This window comes from Coregonus clupeaformis, chromosome 3 (genome assembly GCF_020615455.1).
Source record: "Coregonus clupeaformis isolate EN_2021a chromosome 3, ASM2061545v1, whole genome shotgun sequence".
NCBI classification, from domain to species: Eukaryota; Metazoa; Chordata; class Actinopteri; order Salmoniformes; family Salmonidae; genus Coregonus; species Coregonus clupeaformis.
Window position 1 is genome coordinate 7,053,542 of NC_059194.1, and position 17,460 is coordinate 7,071,001.

Here is a 17,460-nt window from a genome sequence, read left to right on the forward strand (position 1 = left end):
TGACAGGTTGCATCACCGCCTGGTATGGCAACTGCTCTGCCTTTGACTGCAAGGCACTACAGAGGGTAGTGCGTACGGCCCAGTACATCACTGGGGCCAAGCTTCCTGCCATCCAGGACCTCTATACCAGGCGGTGTCAGAGGAAGGCCCTAAAAATTGTCAAAGACTCCAGCCACCCTAGTCATAGACTGTTCTCTCTGCTACCGCACGGCAAGCGGTACCGGAGCGCCAAGTCTAGGTCCAAAAGGCTTCTTAACAGCTTCTACCACCAAGCCATAAGACTCCTGAACTGCTAAACATGGCTACCCAGATTATTTGCATTGCCCCCCCCCACCCCCCCACCCCATACCCCTATTTTACTCTGCTGCTACTCTGTTTGTTATTTATGCATAGTCACTTTAACTCTACCCACATGTACATATTACCTCATTTACCTCCACTAACCGGTGCCCCCGCACATTGACTCTGTACCGGTACCCCCTGTATATAGTAAGTCGCTCTGGATAAGAGTGTCTGCTAAATGACTAAAATGTAAATGTAAATATAGGCTCCCTACTGTTATTTTATTTTACTGCTGCTCTGTAATTATTAGCATTTTATTTTTCTTGTATTTTTTTTGTTCTATTTTATTTAAACATAAAAAATAATAATGTTTTACTTATCTATTTTCTACTTAACACTTTTCTTAAAAAACTACGTTGTTGGTTAAGGGCTTGTAAGTAAGCATTTCACTGTAATGTCTACACCTGTTGTATTCGGCGCATGTGGGAAATACAATTTGATTTGATTTGAAGGTTACAGTACAACTCCTCAACTGTACACCATGAATAATCCTAATATTCTTCCTCTCCTCCCTCTACCCTCTCCCTCTGTCTCTCACCCTCCAGAGGAGGAGTTTAGGACTTTGTACCTGAACCCCCTGCTGAGCCAGCAGAACCTCCAGCGGTCCATGAAGCCTGGAGCCATGCCCCGCGGTCCTGCCCCGCCCAGCTGGGACTGGAGAGAGCATGGAGCTGTCAGCTCCGTCAAGAACCAGGTAGGACAGGGTTTAGAGATGGTCTTACAGACTGGAGATGACTACAGGTATGACTGTAAATGTGTATGTATGATTGTATTTATGATCGGACGAATAACAACTTAAAAAGGCTTTATATAGCATTCAAAGTATTCATGACTCTGCTTTGATGCTTCACTAAACATGTATAAGTAAGCAAAAGTCATACTTTCATTCATACTGTAGATATGACACAATTCATGGAAAATGTGGAAGTAGATAATGCCTGTGTGTGGAGGTTGGTAATGCCTGTGTGTGGAGGTAGGTAATGCCTGTGTGTGTGTGTACGATTATGTGGTTTGTGTTTTGTATTGCAGGGCATGTGTGGTTCTTGCTGGGCATTCTCAGTGACAGGCAACATTGAGGGCCAGTGGTTCGTGAAAACGGGTAAACTAGTGTCTCTCTCTGAGCAAGGTAAGCACAAGCATTGTAGGTATCTTAACATAAACAACAGTACAGTTTCCCTTTTCTCCATAACAGCTTTGAATTGATTGGTTCAATATCCTGTCACTCACAGAGCTGGTGGACTGTGATACTGTGGACCAGGCCTGTGGCGGCGGGCTTCCATCAAATGCATATGAAGCCATCGAGAATCTGGGTGGTCTGGAGACAGAGACTGACTACAGCTACACCGGCAAGAAGCAGAGCTGTGACTTCACCACCAACAAAGTCACCGCCTACATCAACAGCTCCGTGGAGCTGTCCAAGGACGAGAACGGTGAGTGGGAGGAGAAGAGAACATGAAAAAAGCAGAGTGAGCGAGAGGGTAGGGTACACGGAGAGAAAGACACCGATGATAGTTTGAAGGATGAAGATTGAACGATGCGGTACATATGGAGGAGGGTTGGCCACATGTAGGCTGTCATTGTAAATAATAATTTATTCTTAACTGACTTGCGTAGTTAAATAAAGGTTAAATAAAATAGAATAAATAAAAACATGTGTTCATCTTAGTTTCCTTCCCTTCTTATGTTTAGAAATCGCTGCTTGGCTGGCTGAGAATGGACCAGTATCTGTGGCCCTGAACGCCTTCGCAATGCAGGTAACCAGGGGTTGGAACCGGTTCAGGGAACAGAACCGAAAACCAGACATTTTTCAAGGAACAGAAACGGAACCTGAAACGAAAGTGATCCATACTGTTCTGGAACAGAACCGTTATTTTAAAAGCATGGGAACCGGTTAATAACGTTATTTTACGTTCCAGGCATATTTGTCCCACAGCAAAATACAACAAAGCGCCTATGCAAAGCCCTCACTGTGTCACTCAAAAACGTATTCCAGTGTCTGCCTGCAAGCTGAAAATCTTTGCCTGTGTGTGTTTAGGCTACCTGTCCCTTCCTCCTCCGAAGCATAGGCTACTGTACTGACGTTACAAGATAGGGAGAGAGATTTTTTATTAGCTAGAGACTAATTGATTATCTTTTTCAATGCTAGTTAATGATACTATGGGCCTAGTTATCACGTTTCACATTGGATTTATTAACTACAAGAAGGTAAGACATGTTTTTAATTCTCTGCACACAGAAGCTTGTTAGCTAGCTAGCTCAAAGGACATTCAAAGTTCCTCCATAGAAGCCGCTTCTCCTAGGTATAATTCTGTGGACCTAATTCATATAATGCATGTCATAACAAGATGCCCAGCACTTCTAGCCTCCTCCTCAAACCTATCTCGCTCTCTCCCCACCTGCAAAATTTCAGTCGCATCTTTACATTGTAGTCATTTAGCAGACGCTCTTATCCAGAGCGACTTACAGTTAGTGAGTGCATACATTTTCATACTGGCCCCCCCGTGGGAAACGAACCCACAACCCTGGCGTTGCAAGTGCCATGCTCTACCAACTGAGCTACAGGGGACTTGTAGCTATAGGCTACAGGCATCTTGCGCTATAGGCTACACTTGTCTGTCCATCACACATGTAAACAACTAGCTTGCCTGCTCTATCCACACTGATTGTTGAAGTAATTTAATGAGCTAAATGTAACAACAACAACAACTGAATTTGTAGGTTAAAAAAGGAACAGAAAGGAAGGATATAAACCGGTACTTTTTGGGGTTCAAAGCAGTTCAGAACTTTACTTTGTTGGTCGGAACAGTGGAACGAAACAAAGAAAAAAGTGGTTCTGTCCAGAACGAAATGATTAGAAAATTATTTCGGTTACAACCCCTGCAGGTAACAGATATCACAACACTGCCATATCTTTCTTAATGATACTGAAATTAGCATCACTAAAACACAACTGAACAATGAAGTGACTAGTATCTATCTAACTAATCCCACCTGCCTTTCTCTCCTTGTTTCTCCTCAGTTCTACAGGAAGGGTGTGTCCCACCCTCTGAAGATCTTTTGCAACCCCTGGATGATTGACCATGCAGTGTTGCTCGTGGGCTACGGAGAACGTGAGACTGACACTTAACTACTCATTTACCTTACATTAACCTAGCATAATAACAACACTGTGACGAGTCAGAATGTGTGAGTCATGTGTGTCTGGTTGTTTCTGTGTACAGGACAAGGCAAACCATTCTGGGCCATCAAGAACAGTTGGGGAGAGGACTATGGAGAACAGGTAACAGAAAGCTGTCACACTGAACCTCTATGACAAGGCGTTATGCGTGCATTTGTAAACAGAGTATTTGTTTACAATGCATGCATAACACCTAGTCATGCCTGAACTCTTGGAACATATTGTGCAAATAGAAGTTTTGACATGTGTATTTGTGTGTTCATTGACTGACATGTCCTGTTGTGTGTTCCTTCCCTCCAGGGTTACTACTACCTGTACAGAGGATCCAAGCTCTGTGGGATCAACAAGATGTGCTCATCTGCTATTGTGAACTAGGTGATATGACACACACACACACACACGTGATCGGAATAATATTTTATGCCAATCTTCGCCTGGCACAAAAAACTAACCCTACACCCTCCCCCCAAACATATACACACACACTACCTACAAACGGACCGAACTGCAACGTTACTCGTCACCCTACCCCGCTAATTGTGTAGTCGGAACACTGCACAGTGCACTGGAAGACCTGCTGACAGCTTACTCAAATAGGGGAAGCAGCATTCATTCATACCTCACATCTCATTCTTCTTTTTCAAAACAAATCAGCTCTGATGAAGCTATAGTTTTAAGGTAGCACTGGTCTTTTGTTGTGATTTTACTACTAGCCTTTAAGGATATTTTAATTGAATTGCTGTGTTTTAGGCAGAGGTAATTTCAGTCGTCTATCTCTTTACAATAACAGAGTGTAAATGATAAAGGGGATGTCGTGTTTTTAGACTTCAGTCATGCTGTTTAGTGTCCGTTATGTTCCCCTGCATCTGACCACTCCGTGCTGGTGCTCTAGTGTAGAATTAATGCTTGTGCATTTTTGCTAGACTTTTCCTCTGTTGTAACATGTTCTGTGCAATACCACCTATCATCAATCTCTCCTCATAGTTTACAACTTCACTGTGCAAGTACTTTTAATGAATTGGTTTGCATGTGTAGCCTATTAACTGTTACATATTGCAGTGCTGTGTAACTAGACAAACTAAGGTTTAATAAAAAAGTATCTAGACAAACTAAGGTTTAATAAAAAAGTATCTTATCCATTATTCATTGTGAAATGTAATTTTTGAAGTCAATATCCACTGTATGTTGTTGGTTGGTTCATTGGAGAGACGATCTATTCACAAAAGCCTGCGGTTCTTGAACAAGCCCCAGACATGAAAACGACTTAAACTCCCAAAATGCAACTGGAGTAGAATAGATACGTCAGCGCTGCCTAAAAGGAAAGAAAGGAAGCGCATGCGTTTCTTTGTTGCTGGAAACTAATATTTGATATAACAGGTCTTTTTCAAAGTTCACATGCCATCAGACAATCCAAAATCTTTTTCCTACAGTAAACATACACATTTTTGCAGTTCAGATTTACAAGGTATGTAGCAAGAGGCTCATTTCAAGTGTATGTGCGTGCTAACTCTAGCTAACTTGCTGTCAAAACTGCTAGCTAGCTAACGTTACCAATAAATATATAGAATTACAACGTTAATAATATCATATGGTCTAATCTTCTATAATTTCATAACATAACAGCAAGCATAATTCTGATCATTAGACATTTGTGTGTGTACGATACCGGCATTTCTGGTTGACGTAGCTAACGTTAGCTAGCTAACATGGGACAGCTTGCCACTGACTTTTCCCAAACAAAACATACATTTGATGGTAACTAGCTAGCTGTCACACTAACGTCGCTAAGGTTGACCTTTTGAATTGCTACCCTGTTGTTATGCATTAAGCAGCCTACAATATTATTCTCATTAGATTTGTAATATCTGTAACTTATTCTGTCCTCCTCCTGCCATACCGCAGAGGAAGGCCCAAAACATTGTCATAGACTGTTCTCTCTGCTACTGCACGGCAAGCGGTACCCGGAGCGCCAAGTTTAGGTCCAAAAGGCTCCTTAACAACTTATACCCCCAAGCCATAAGACTGTTGAAGAATGAATCAAATGGCCACCCGGACTATTTATATTGACCCCCCCCCACCCCCCCACACACAAATTACCTTGACTAACCTGTACCCCCGCACATTGACTCGGTACAGGTACCCCCTGTATATAGCCACATTATTGTTATGTAATTTTATTGTGTTACTTTTTTTTTTTTTTACTTTAGTTTATTTACTAAATATTTTCTTAACTCTTATTTCTTGAACTGCATTGTTGGTTAAGGGCTTGTAAGTAAGCATTTCACGGTAAGGTCTACATCTGTTGTATTTGGTGCATGTGACAAATAAAATATGATTTGACATGCATAAAGAACAGTTGGCTAACAGTGGTGATGAAAACTGATGTTTCCTCAGCTGGCAAACTTCAACGATGTCACAGGCTACCAAACGCAAGCATGTTGTCAAGGAGCAGACACTCGACGACTATGTCACACCAACAGAGAACCAACAGATTGTGAGGGTTAGTAACTGTGCTGTCAGACATGACATGTTTTACTGAACACACACAACAAAGACTAGCCTAGATGTCTGCCATCCAGATTCAGACTCATTCAGCCACTCTACCAAACAGATAGGGTCAGTGGATGAAGCAAGAGGATGGGAACTTTTAAGTCTTTCTTTATGTAAGGTGACTGACACACATTTACCTCTGCTGCACCTGTAGTTAATTATCTGTTTTTGCACGCATATTCTACCTGTTTCTTTGTCATACAAATCCCCTCTCTCTGTACCTGTCTCCATGCAGGTTCTTGGTAGTCGTGGTAACAACCTGCACGAGGCTGTCACGGCCCAGGGGGAGAACTTCCTGATCAGCATGCCCCCAAAATTCCGCAAGAACCTCTGGATCAAGAGAGGTAACATGTCCCCTTATACTAGAGTGCATCCCAAATGGCACCCTGTTCCTTATCACCCATAAGGCTTAGGTCAAAAGTAGGACACTGTATAGGGAGTAGGGTTCCATTTGGGATGCATGTATCCCTACTACTGTGTCTAGTAGTGGGTCAACTAGCTACAGATTGCTACACCAGATAATGTGATTTAACCAAAGATTTTTGGTATCCATTACTGGGAGTTACAGGATAGGTACTGTTTGGTGTAGCACAGAGAATTTTCGACCAACCGTAGCTTGGCGATACTGTCTTCGTCCTCGATTCGTGGCAACATGAGTCTCATAAAATGTCTGTGTCCAGTTGCAGAGGGTCTGTTATTGTAGAAAATGCTCTTATTAAAATGAATACATTTTTTGTTCCAAATATTTGGTTAAATCACATTATCTGGTGTAACAATCTGTAGCTGTGGGTTGACAGTCTCCAGTGCTCCTCAGGGTTTCTTTTCTGGATCAAAATGGGTCTTAGGTGGTGGGTATGGCCATGACCAATGGTGTGGTCGCCGACCTCAAATTTGAGAGGCCCTCCTATTGGCAGCGGTGACAAAATATAGCTGTTTTAAAGCTAATTTCCTGCAATTCATCACATCTTGTCATGGCTTATGCTATCTGAGTGACTCAAACATTATAACAAAATTAATTGACATGACAAATAACACACCTCAATGCATCATTTAAAAAAAATGGTATTCTCCCTGACTGTCTAGCTTTTATTTTGGTTATTGTTTGTTCTCAAATAATATCTTATTTTAAAATATATAGGCCCATTATCTTTTCAACATACAGTGCATTCAGAAAGTATTCAGACCCCTTGACTTTTTCCACATTTTGTTACGTTATACTTATTCTAAAATTGATTAAATTGTCGTTTTTTTCTCATCAATCTACACACAATACCCGATAATGACAAAGAAAAAAACAGGTTTTGAGAAATGTTTGCAAAAAAAAATTTACTACGGAAATGAAACAATTGTGGTCCTCTGTAGCTCAGCTGGTAGAGCACGGCGCTAGTAACGCCAGGGTAGTGGGTTCCATCCTCGGGACCACCCATACGTAAACATTTATGCACGCATGACTAAGTCGCTTTGGATAAAAGCGTCTGCTAAATGGTATTTATATTTTTATTTATAATTACATAAGTAATCAGACCCTTTACTCAGTACTTTGTTGAAGCACCTTTGGCAGCGATTACAGCCTCCAGTCTTCTTGGGTATGACGCTACAAGCTTGGCACACCTGTATTTGGGGACTTTCTCCCATTCTTCTCTGCATATCCTCTCAAGCTCTGTCAGGTTGGATGGGGAGCGTCGCTGCACAGCTATTTTCAAGTCTCTCCAGAGATGTTCGATTGGGTTCAAGTCCGGGCTCTGGCTGGGCCACTCAAGGACATTCAGAGACTTGTCCCGAAGCCACTCCTGCGTTCTCTTGGCTGTGTGCTTAGGGTTGTTGTCCTGTTGGAAGGTGAACCTTCTCCCCAGTCTGAGGTCCTGAGCGCTCTGGAGCAGGTTTTCATCAATGATTTCTCTGTACTTTGCTCCGTTCATCTTTCCCTCGATCCTGACTAGTCTCCCAGTCCCTGCCGCTGAAAAACATCCCCTAGCATGATGCTTCCACCACCATGCTTCACCGTAGGGATGTTGCCAGGTTTCCTCCGGATGTGACGCTTGGCATTCAGGCCAAAGAGTTCAATCTTGGTTTCAATAGATCAGAGAATCTTGTTTCTCATGGTGTGAGTCCATTAGGTGCCTTTTGGCAAACTCCAAGCGGGCTGTCGTGCTTTTTACTGAGGTGTAGCTTCCGTCTGGCCACTCTACCATAAAGGCCTGATTGGTGGAATGCTGCAGAGATGGTTGTCCTTCAGGAAGGTTTTCCCATCTCCACAGAGGAACTCTGGAGCTCTGTCACAGTGACCATCGGGTTCTTGGTTACCTCCCTGACCAAGGCCATTCTCCCCTGATTGCTCAGTTTGCCAGCTCTAGGAAGAGTCTTGGTGGTTCCAAACTTCTTCCTTTTAAGAATGATGGAGGCCACTTTGTTCTTTGGGATCTTCAATGCTGCAGAATTTTTTTGGTACCCTTCCCCAGATCTGTGCTCGACACAATCCTGTCCCGGAGCTCTACGGACAATTCCTTCAATTTCATGGCTTGGTTTTTGCTCTGACATGCACTGTCAACTGTGGGACCTTATATAGACAGGTGTGTGCCTTTCCAAATCATGTCCAATCAATTGAATTTACCAGAGGTGGACTCCAATCAAGTTGTAGAAACATCTCAAGGATGATCAATGGAAACAGGATGCTCCTGAACTCAATTTCGAGTCTCATAGCAAAGGGTCTAAATATTTATGTAAGTAAGGTATTAGTTTTTTTTATTTTTAATACATTTACTAAAATGTCTAAACCGGTTTTTGCTTTGTCTTTATGTGTCACGCCCTGACCTAGAGAACTCTTGTTGTTTGGGTCAGGGTGTGAGTTCAGTTAAGATCTATGTTATTGTATTTCTATGTTGGATTCTAGGATTTGTATTTCTATGTTTGGCCGGGTGTGATTCCCAATCAGAGGCAGCTGTCGCTCGTTGTCTCTGATTTTTTTATTTTTTTTATTTCACCTTTATTTAACCAGGTAAGCCAGTTGAGAACAAGTTCTCATTTACAACTGCGACCTGGCCAAGACAAAGCAAAGCAGTGCGATAAAAACAACACAGAGTTACATATGGGGTAAAAAACATAAAGTCAAAAATACAACAGAAAATATATATACAGTGTGTGCAAATGTAGCAAGTTATGGAGGTAAGGCAATAAATAGGCTATAGTGCAAAATAATTACAATAGTATTAACACTGGAATGCTAGATGTGCAAGAGATTATGTGCAAATAGAGATTGGGGGATCATACTTAGGTAGCCTGATTGCCTACCTTAGTTGTGGGATCTTGTTTGTGTTCCTGTTAGGCTTGTTGTGTGTATAGCCCATAGGACTTCACGTTCTCGTTGTTTTTGTTATTTTGTGAAGTGTTTACTCGTCTTAATAAATATGTACGCATATCACGCTGCACCTTGGTCTGACCCGTCTCTCAACGATCGTGACAGAAGATCCCACCAAACAAGGACCAAGCAGCGTGCCCAGAAGGAGCAAATGCCTGGGACTCAACAGGAGGTAACCTTAGTAGATGTCCTCCTCGGTTGGGGTAGAATTACTGAGGAGGAGGCCGTCCGTTATCGAGAGGCAATGAAGGAGAGTGTAGCCGATAAAGGACCCTGGATGAAGGAAGAAGCCAGGGTAGGAGAGGAGAAACGGCAACTTAAAAGGACTCGGTCAGCCCGAGAAGCAGCCCCAATAAAACATTTTAGGGGGGCACACGGGGTGGACGACGAGGCAGCAGGAGGCCGTGAAAGGGCTGACTGTAGAGGAGGAGGCCGCTATTTTAGAGGTCCTCCAAGACCTGCGGATCGACAGTTTAAGAGAGGAGGCCACCACATTACGGGGCCTGATAGGGAGAATAGAGCAGGGGAGCTCCCTTAAAGAGGAGGCGCTGCAGGAGTCCCGTAGGAAGAAGGAAGTAGTGGAGGCACAGAGAGAGGAGCTGGTCAGGCAACAAAAGGAGCGTGTGTTCATTGCACCAGTAGTTGTGGGATCTTGTTTGTGTTCCTGTTAGGCTTGTTGTGTGTATAGCCCATAGGACTTCACGTTGTCGTTGTTTTTGTTATTTTGTCAAGTGTTTACTCATCTTAATAAATATGTACGCATATCACGCTGCACCTTGGTCTGACCTGTCTCTCAACGATCGTGACATTATGGGATATTGTGTGTAGATTGATAATTTTTATTTATTTAATCAATTTTAGAATAAGGCTGTAAAGTAACAAAATGTGGAAAAAGGGAAGGGGTCTGAATACTTTCTGAATGCACTGTACTTTATATATGGTTTTAGACGTTTAAAGCTGCAATATGTAACATTTTGGGCAACCTGACCAAATTCACATAGAAATGTCAGTTATCAAATTTTATTTGTCACATGCGCCAAATACAACAGGTGAAATGCTTACTTACAAGCCCTTAACCAACAATGCTGTTTGAAGCTGGTCTACAAAACCAAAAGTAAAAGATGCAAAAACAAAACTTAACGGGAAGCATAGAAATAGTGCACATAGATCAGATCTACAGCTTCTTAGACTTGCTTTCAATGAGAATTATAGATCTATAACTCACATGTCTATGTGTGTTTGGTCAGGTCACCCAAAACATTACATATTGCAGCTTTTAAGTTTATTTTTTTGGGATCTTTTACATTCTGTTTTGTACACCAGCTGAACATACAATATTTTTTCTAATGGAAAATATAATTCACAGCGGTTTAGATGGTACAATGATTCTCTACACAATGACTGCTTGTTTTGTCACATAAACTGAAATTATTAGGCGAACTATTAGAATTTTAGCAACTAGGAAATGGCGGAGCGATTTGTTCATATTAAAACTTTTGAGATTTTTTTTTTTTTTACTGTTTGCACCATAGACATTAAAACCAGTAGATAGTGATAGCGCTAACGTCGTCCACGTATTCCTATCGAAAACTCCTGATGGAGCATGAAGCCGGAACTATTTGAATTTGAAGCACGCCATATTGCTGAATGTGGCTGAAAAATATGGCACAAAAAAGTTGCTAAGGATCATGGTCGATGAAGTCATTTTCATCCTGCCTGAGCGTCAACCCAACGCTGCTGTTGATGTCGGCATCTATACCGGATACCACGCGAATACCGCGTGCTTGAGGACGCGAGCCTCCTCATAGCCTGTTGGCCCGTGATTGGTCTGTGTCAGCACGTGGTCCTGTGTGACGACAAATGTAGTCGTCAGAATGGATCAATATTTAATTAAAAATTTCGGTTTGTAGTGAACTTGAAAATAATTCACTGTGAGGATCGAACTAATAAACACATATTATTATAAAAAAAAATTTTTTGGGGGGCTTTCTACGGTAGACCAGGGCTTTTGGCACCGCTAGGTTGCTAAACAGTAGCCGACCAGCAGAGCTCGTGACTTCATGCCCCAGACCAGAAACTGGGGACCTTGTTTGGACATAGGCAGCCCGGAAAAACCTTCTATTCAGAAAAAACCCTGCTCCTGTGTAACTACAACTGGCAGTGAAACACCAAAGCAGGCTGATTTTTTTTTCCTGAACTTGAGCGGCTAGTTTGCATATGTTATCTGCATACCTGTACGTGTGCGTTTGTTCGTTGTTCAACCACCTCAATGTCACACTATGACAGAATCACTCTGGATTAGAGTTATTACTGAACAGAATGAAGGTCTTTGTGTCCCACTCAGTATTTGTTTGTTGTAAATATCTCTCCCTCCCTCCCAGGTGACTATGTGATTGTAGACCCTATAGAGGAGGGAGAGAAGGTGAGGGGAGAGATCAGCTTCATACTCTACAGAGACCACATTCAGCACCTGCAGAAACTCACTCTCTGGTGAGTGCACCTTGGACCCTTATCTCACCATGATGGCTAATACGTAGTTCAGTATATAGCTACACATATAGAAATACAATGCAGAAACACATTTAGCCAGTAAACTCCGTTTTAGTCAGCACTTCGATTACCTTGCCATAGTAACTGCAAGGCCACCACCACACCCGATAAACCTTTTTTTTGTACTGCTCTTATGAAGAAATCATTTCAAGTAATCCTAATCCCCACAGGATGTGCTAGGGATCTGTTTTTTCTGACACACACACACACATCACCTTTTAAAAGAGAAGACAGTTAAACAAAGGTTCAATTATAACTGAATCAAGTGAGTTCTGCTGGCCCTTTAAAAAAAACATGTTTTATGTTTTTGTGTCTTCTGTCAGGCCTGAGGCCTTCACAGACGAGCCCCCATCGGAAGACAAAACAGATATACCACAGCCCAGGGAGGGGAGAAGGGAGGAGAAGATAGAGGAGGATGGTAGGAGTGATCACACTACTGACTCAGAGGATGACGAGAGCGATCTCTTCGTCAACACCAACCGCTGTAATGTCCACTACAGTGAGAGTGAGGAAGACAGTGAGAATGAGGAGAAGGATGAAGAGGGGGCCAAAGTGGAGAGCAGCTTTTAGTGGGGAAATCTTTACAAGAGACAATACACTGCTGTGGACAGATTTTGACACCAATGTCCCCCTCAGAATACACTGCTGCTGAATAATATTTGGTGGATTATACTCTCCAGTCCCACCCCATGAATCCAATCAAACATAGAAAATCCTGCTGTTTTAAAATGTATTTGGGGGTTGAACTTAGCATCCCATGGACATAATATAGGTTAGGTATATCATGCTTATACCACCTGTCCTAGAGAGGAACATGAGCATGCTTTGCTAAGCTGTGCTAAAAACGAGGTTGATTGTGGAAATATTGAACTGGTCCATGGCATTCCTGACTGAAGACTGAAGAGGTTGTGTCATAATTTATGTAAATAATGATTGTGTAATAAAATCTTTATTGTGGTCTTTCATCAGAAAAACTTTTTTGACCGGTGTGTCTGATTCAAAATTAAATAATCAAAGATTGAAATTGTGTTTAATGTTCAGAGAAACATTGAAAAGTGCACATTTGTCAGAGGTTCATTTGCACATTTATTTACTCATTCACCTGTTTTAAATAACCAACCCTCAGATCTAAACCAGCAGTTATGCAGTGGCAGTGGTTAAATCAGTACAATTTATTTATACTTTTTTGTTGTTGTTGCACCTCATAAATCTGATTTAAGCCCTGAATATGTTTGCAAATAACTAGCCACTCAGCCCAGAAACTCAGTATGAGAATTCATGCCCACAGCATGGAACCAAAACCTGTTCCAACAGGAAGCAGTTGAGCAATGCATGTATGGACTTCACAGTGACATTCATCACAGACGGCTGTGTACCAAGTAGGTCATTCTGAGTATGAAACTGTATGCACTATCTAACTCTAAGTCGCTCTGGATAAGAGCGTCTGCTAAATGACTTAAATGTATACTTAAATAAATACTTCAAAACAAACGTTTCTTCAACATCCAGTATTTCTCTCAAACGTAGGTCCACGTTTCTCACATTGTGGGGCCTTATTGCAGGGTCATTCTCAGCTGGTAGCATAACTTTCTCGACCACCATCTATCGTTTGAGGCAGTTTTAAAACAGCCAGTCTAGTACTTCTCAAATGTAGCCTCGGGTTTCTTACATCATTGGGTTTACATTTTAGTTATTTAGCAGACGTTCTTATCCAGAGCGACTTACAGTTAGTGCATACATTTTCATACTGGCCCCCCGTGGGAAATGAACCCACAACCGTGGCGTTGCAAGCGCCATGCTCTACCAACTGAGCTACAGGGGACCAGTAGGTTTACAGTAATAATTGGTACTGTTCACCATTGTCAAGTGGCGGCATACCTTCTCGATAGTCAATCACCATCATATGTCTGTTTTCTATATAATAGGAAAGCCAGTCTGAATGCCTCACTATGAGCGGAAGTTTACAGCCGTACCCTGTTGTTCTCCCAGAAGGCCCCATTCAAGTGGCAGCATACCTTCTCGACAGCCAATCAATCACCTTCAGTTTTATAACAACCAGTCAGTGGTTTCCTCAGTATGGAGTGGAAGTTTCCGGCATACCCATTTTACATTTACATTTTAGTCATTTAGCAGACGCTCTTATCCAGAGCGACTTACAGTTAGTGAGTGCATACATTTTCATACCCCAAGGGTCTTTCAGAAGGCCCTGCCTCTTCCCTATTTTCAAGTGGTAACATTCCTTCTCCATCACCATCCATCCTTTAGGTCAGTTTTATACCAGCCAGTCAGTGGTTGCCTCACTATAGAGCTGAATTTCTAGAACTACCCCATGGATCCGTCAGAAGTTCGTTGTCTTTCACACAACGGATCTATCAGAAGTGTTTTTCTCCTCCATTCTCAGGATGGTGTTGCTGCACTCTGTCTGGTTCCTCATGATCTCTGACCACAGCTTCATCACCTGAGCAGGGCTGCGTTTGTGTACCAGTAAGATAGTGTGGTACGCACAACGCTCTTCCCCCTCTTTCTCGGGGAAGTCGAAGGTGAGGAAGGCGGGGTGGTGGATGGGTTGGACCCCGAGCCTGTGGAGGCACATGCCCACGTAGACGTCATCAATGGGGTACAGGTGAATTCTCCGGGAGATACGGTTGAGCCGCAGGGCCAGCTCCCCTGAGTACACCACACCTCCCCCACCCCCGTACGGAGGGTACAGCCCCTTATAGAAACTTGCAGGAATAAAGTACTTGGTAAAGTTGACTCTGTTGGGGATGGCCGCTCCTATCACATCCCCTACCATGAATCCCTTCATACCCTCTGACCCGGGCCCCCCTGACTGGATCGTCTGCTCCCGGAGGTAGTCTAAGAGAGCGGGGGTCTGCACCAGGACGTCGTCATCCCCTTTAAAGATGAAGCGTGCCAGGGGGCAGTGGGCAGACAGCCAGTCCCACAGCAGCACGTCCTTCAGGGTGAGGTTAAAGAAGGAGTCGTGGAAGTCCCACTGGAGGATGTCACCGTAGTGGCGGCTCTCCAGCTGCAGCAGCTCACTGACGTTCACCCGGGGCTCTGCGTGGTTCTTCCCCAGGAGGAAGACCCTCCGCACCACCCCGCCTTTCCCCGTCGCCCCTGCCACCCACCCCGCCCAGCCCCATGTCTGCCGGATGGCCTGGCGGTTCTCAAAGTTCAGGCCCTGGGTCTTGATGGCCAGCAGTAGGAGAAGGCCCTGCCCCTTCCTTAGCCCACGCCCACACAGATTAGCAGGCTCAATGAGGACAGGGTAGTCCCTGAAGTGCATAGAGCGCACAAACATCTGCATCTGCAGGGGCAGCTCCTGGAAATCCTCCATTTGTGATGTCAAGTTCCCGATCTCAGAGAACCCTGCACTCAAGGTGGGGAGGGAAAACCGCAAATAGTTTGTATTATTATTATTATTATTATTATTATTATTACTGGTATCAATGTCATTGTGCTCTTTGCTGGATTTGGGCATCAGGATGGGGTTGTAATGGCGGTCAATGTGTAGCTGGAGCAGGTTCCAGAGGGCCCCTCCGTGGGGCTTGGGGTCCCAGAAGGAGCTGGTGGGGTGGGGGGCCAGGGAGCCATTTCTGGTAAGCCCTGATGCAATGAAGAACTCTGGTAGAGTTTGTGGGATAGGGGCAGCGCTGCCTGGGCCTGTGGTGGTGGTAGTACCATAACACACAGCCAGGGTGATGTACACACAGAGAGACCCCACCAGGACACAGGGAGCACAGCACAGGCACAGGAGCACCCGCCGCCACCGCCAACGGCATCGTGCCATTTAACTAGAGGAGATAAGGAAAGGGCGAGAGGTGGCTAGATACATTTGGGGAAGAAATGGGTAAGAGTTGTGAGGAGAGAGAGGGAGGAATGATATGGGGAGTGAGAGAGGACATGAGGGAAGAGGTGGATGATTTTATTATTGCAATCTTTTGTCACTTAAGTCAGTACAGCTGTATGACTAAGAATAATTACTTCTGATTTTAAGTCATTTAGTATGATTTTAAGTATGTAACAAACATGAAAAGTGTGATGTGTAGGCCTATTGAAATATAAAATGGAAAACAAAGCAACAGTAAACATGTCATCCCCCACGAATGATGCAGCTGATTGCATTTAGGAATTTTGCGCAGTGACTGGGCTTGTTAGAACACATTTCTTTCTGAGCAGCAATCAGCTGTATGAGGAGTTGTGTGCTCTTGATTTGCATCTTTTATTTTTTTTTACTTGCCACAGTTGATATTCAGCTGATAAATAAACCAAATAGCTCATGAACAGCTTTGGGAATTAATCTATTTTTTAAACAACTATATAGCATAGGCCTTGACTACAAAATAGAATTATTACTATATTAATTTAGTATTTAACCAACAAGTGATTTGTGTAAATAATGTTCGTGTCTTGACAAGCAAGCAGATCTACAGTGTAGGTCTACGTAAACCTTTCTTTGCTAATAATGACATCACTGTGTCGGATATGAAAAAAGACTGAAAAGCAGGTGGAGGACCTTTGGAATGCGCGTGCTGATGTTCAACTCTGGATTGATTAGCTTCTGATTAGACGGATCTGGTGCGAGTATCCAGGATGTAGCCTACTGACGCGGGGCTCACTCAAGAGAGGCAGAGGGAAGGTTTTTATGTTTGCTTAGAAACCGAATGCTGGTTGATAATAAGTGTGAAACGTCAGACGTCGGGAATCTATTTTTGTTTTTTGTTTTGGGCTCACACATTTCAGTTAATTACAATAGCTCCCGCCTTGGGCCAATTAGTACAATTTTGAGTTTGGACAACGTTCAACGCATACATTCAGTTGTTCCAAACTCACTTCACTTGCCCTAAAGAGTGAGGCTCGCACATGCGCAGATCAAATACACAGCTGGAACGCCGATTATGGCGTGTACTTCCTAATAATTCGAAAGATTGCTCAGAAAACCAGGTGTTTTAATCGGCATATGTTTACTTCGATTAAAACATAGTAAAGTGATTACATGACTACTGCATAATCCGCCTACTGCCATAATCAGTTTAATATCCAATTATCAGTGTGCACGTAAACATACTGAATTATTTGTAAATTACACCATAACCTACCTTGATTTTTTTATTTTGAAACGAACGTTTTCCCATATGGCTATAAACGTTCCTTTTCATATCCCCAACGTATCCATCGCGTGTGCCAATTGATATAAAAACAATATAAAACAATGACAGGATATTTTCTTTGGTCTTCTCAGACGATCCTTATACCAAATGGTCCCCTGAAGTGGCAGCCACCTTCACAAACTTTTGTGAGACAGCATGGCGGTAGAGCAAGAACTTACCTACGAAGCAAAACCAGTTGCAATTATTCACATTTACATAAAGAGCACTCCCTCTGTTGGTGGAACCATAAGGAGAGGAAGTACAAACCAACGACGCTAGACAGAGAGGAATATGCTTAAGCAAAAGGCAGTTTATTAAACAACAGAGATAGC

At 43.0% G+C, this 17,460-nt stretch overlaps 3 protein-coding genes across 6 annotated transcripts in view; 2 read left to right on the top strand and 1 right to left on the bottom strand.

Annotated features, from left to right (window-relative positions):
• Positions 1-6,001, top strand: part of LOC121539902 (cathepsin F) — a 13,318-nt gene extending 7,317 nt beyond the window's left edge. The window contains exons 7-14 of one of the 3 annotated variants that reach the window (XM_045207048.1): positions 888-1,036; positions 1,372-1,468; positions 1,572-1,772; positions 2,032-2,096; positions 3,362-3,452; positions 3,564-3,622; positions 3,821-3,895; positions 5,915-6,001. In XM_045207048.1, the coding sequence (XP_045062983.1) occupies positions 888-1,036; positions 1,372-1,468; positions 1,572-1,772; positions 2,032-2,096; positions 3,362-3,452; positions 3,564-3,622; positions 3,821-3,895 (737 nt within the window). In that variant the 3' untranslated portion in view covers positions 5,915-6,001. Of the gene's footprint in view, positions 1-887; positions 1,037-1,371; positions 1,469-1,571; positions 1,773-2,031; positions 2,097-3,361; positions 3,453-3,563; positions 3,623-3,820; positions 4,663-5,914 lie in introns of those variants that run through there. The other 2 variants (XM_041848553.2, XM_041848559.2) reach the window with 2 other exon arrangements.
• On the top strand, positions 3,874-12,938 carry eif1ad (eukaryotic translation initiation factor 1A domain containing). 2 transcript variants are annotated; one of them, XM_045207066.1, is made up of 5 exons: positions 3,874-3,895; positions 5,915-6,020; positions 6,306-6,414; positions 11,807-11,915; positions 12,299-12,938. In XM_045207066.1, exons 2-5 carry the CDS (start codon positions 5,931-5,933, stop codon positions 12,543-12,545), a joined length of 555 nt encoding a protein of 184 aa, XP_045063001.1. In that variant the 5' UTR covers positions 3,874-3,895; positions 5,915-5,930; the 3' UTR covers positions 12,546-12,938. The 2 variants fall into 2 exon arrangements, with proteins under 2 accessions (XP_045063001.1, XP_041704538.1); XM_041848604.2 differs by lacking the exon at positions 3,874-3,895 and adding an exon at positions 4,807-4,985.
• A 790-nt stretch (positions 12,939-13,728) lies between these two features.
• On the bottom strand, positions 13,729-17,294 carry si:dkey-160o24.3 (N-acetyllactosaminide beta-1,3-N-acetylglucosaminyltransferase 2). Its single transcript, XM_041848543.2, has 2 exons — positions 17,078-17,294; positions 13,729-15,803 (listed from the first exon to the last, which is right to left on the bottom strand). Exon 2 carries the CDS (start codon positions 15,766-15,768, stop codon positions 14,332-14,334), a length of 1,437 nt encoding a protein of 478 aa, XP_041704477.2. The 5' UTR covers positions 15,769-15,803; positions 17,078-17,294; the 3' UTR covers positions 13,729-14,331.
• Between the last annotated feature and the right edge of the window lie 166 nt (positions 17,295-17,460).

Excerpts from the sequence above, each read along its gene's own strand:
- eif1ad (XM_045207066.1), top strand. The coding sequence starts at position 5,931 with ATGTCACAGGCTACCAAACGCAAGCATGTTGTCAAGGAGCAGACACTC. Across the intron at positions 6,021-6,305 it reads AGAACCAACAGATTGTGAGG|GTTCTTGGTAGTCGTGGTAA; the intron begins GTTAGTAACTGT and ends GTCTCCATGCAG. Across the intron at positions 6,415-11,806 it reads GAACCTCTGGATCAAGAGAG|GTGACTATGTGATTGTAGAC; the intron begins GTAACATGTCCC and ends CCTCCCTCCCAG.
- si:dkey-160o24.3 (XM_041848543.2), bottom strand. The coding sequence starts at position 15,768 with ATGGCACGATGCCGTTGGCGGTGGCGGCGGGTGCTCCTGTGCCTGTGC.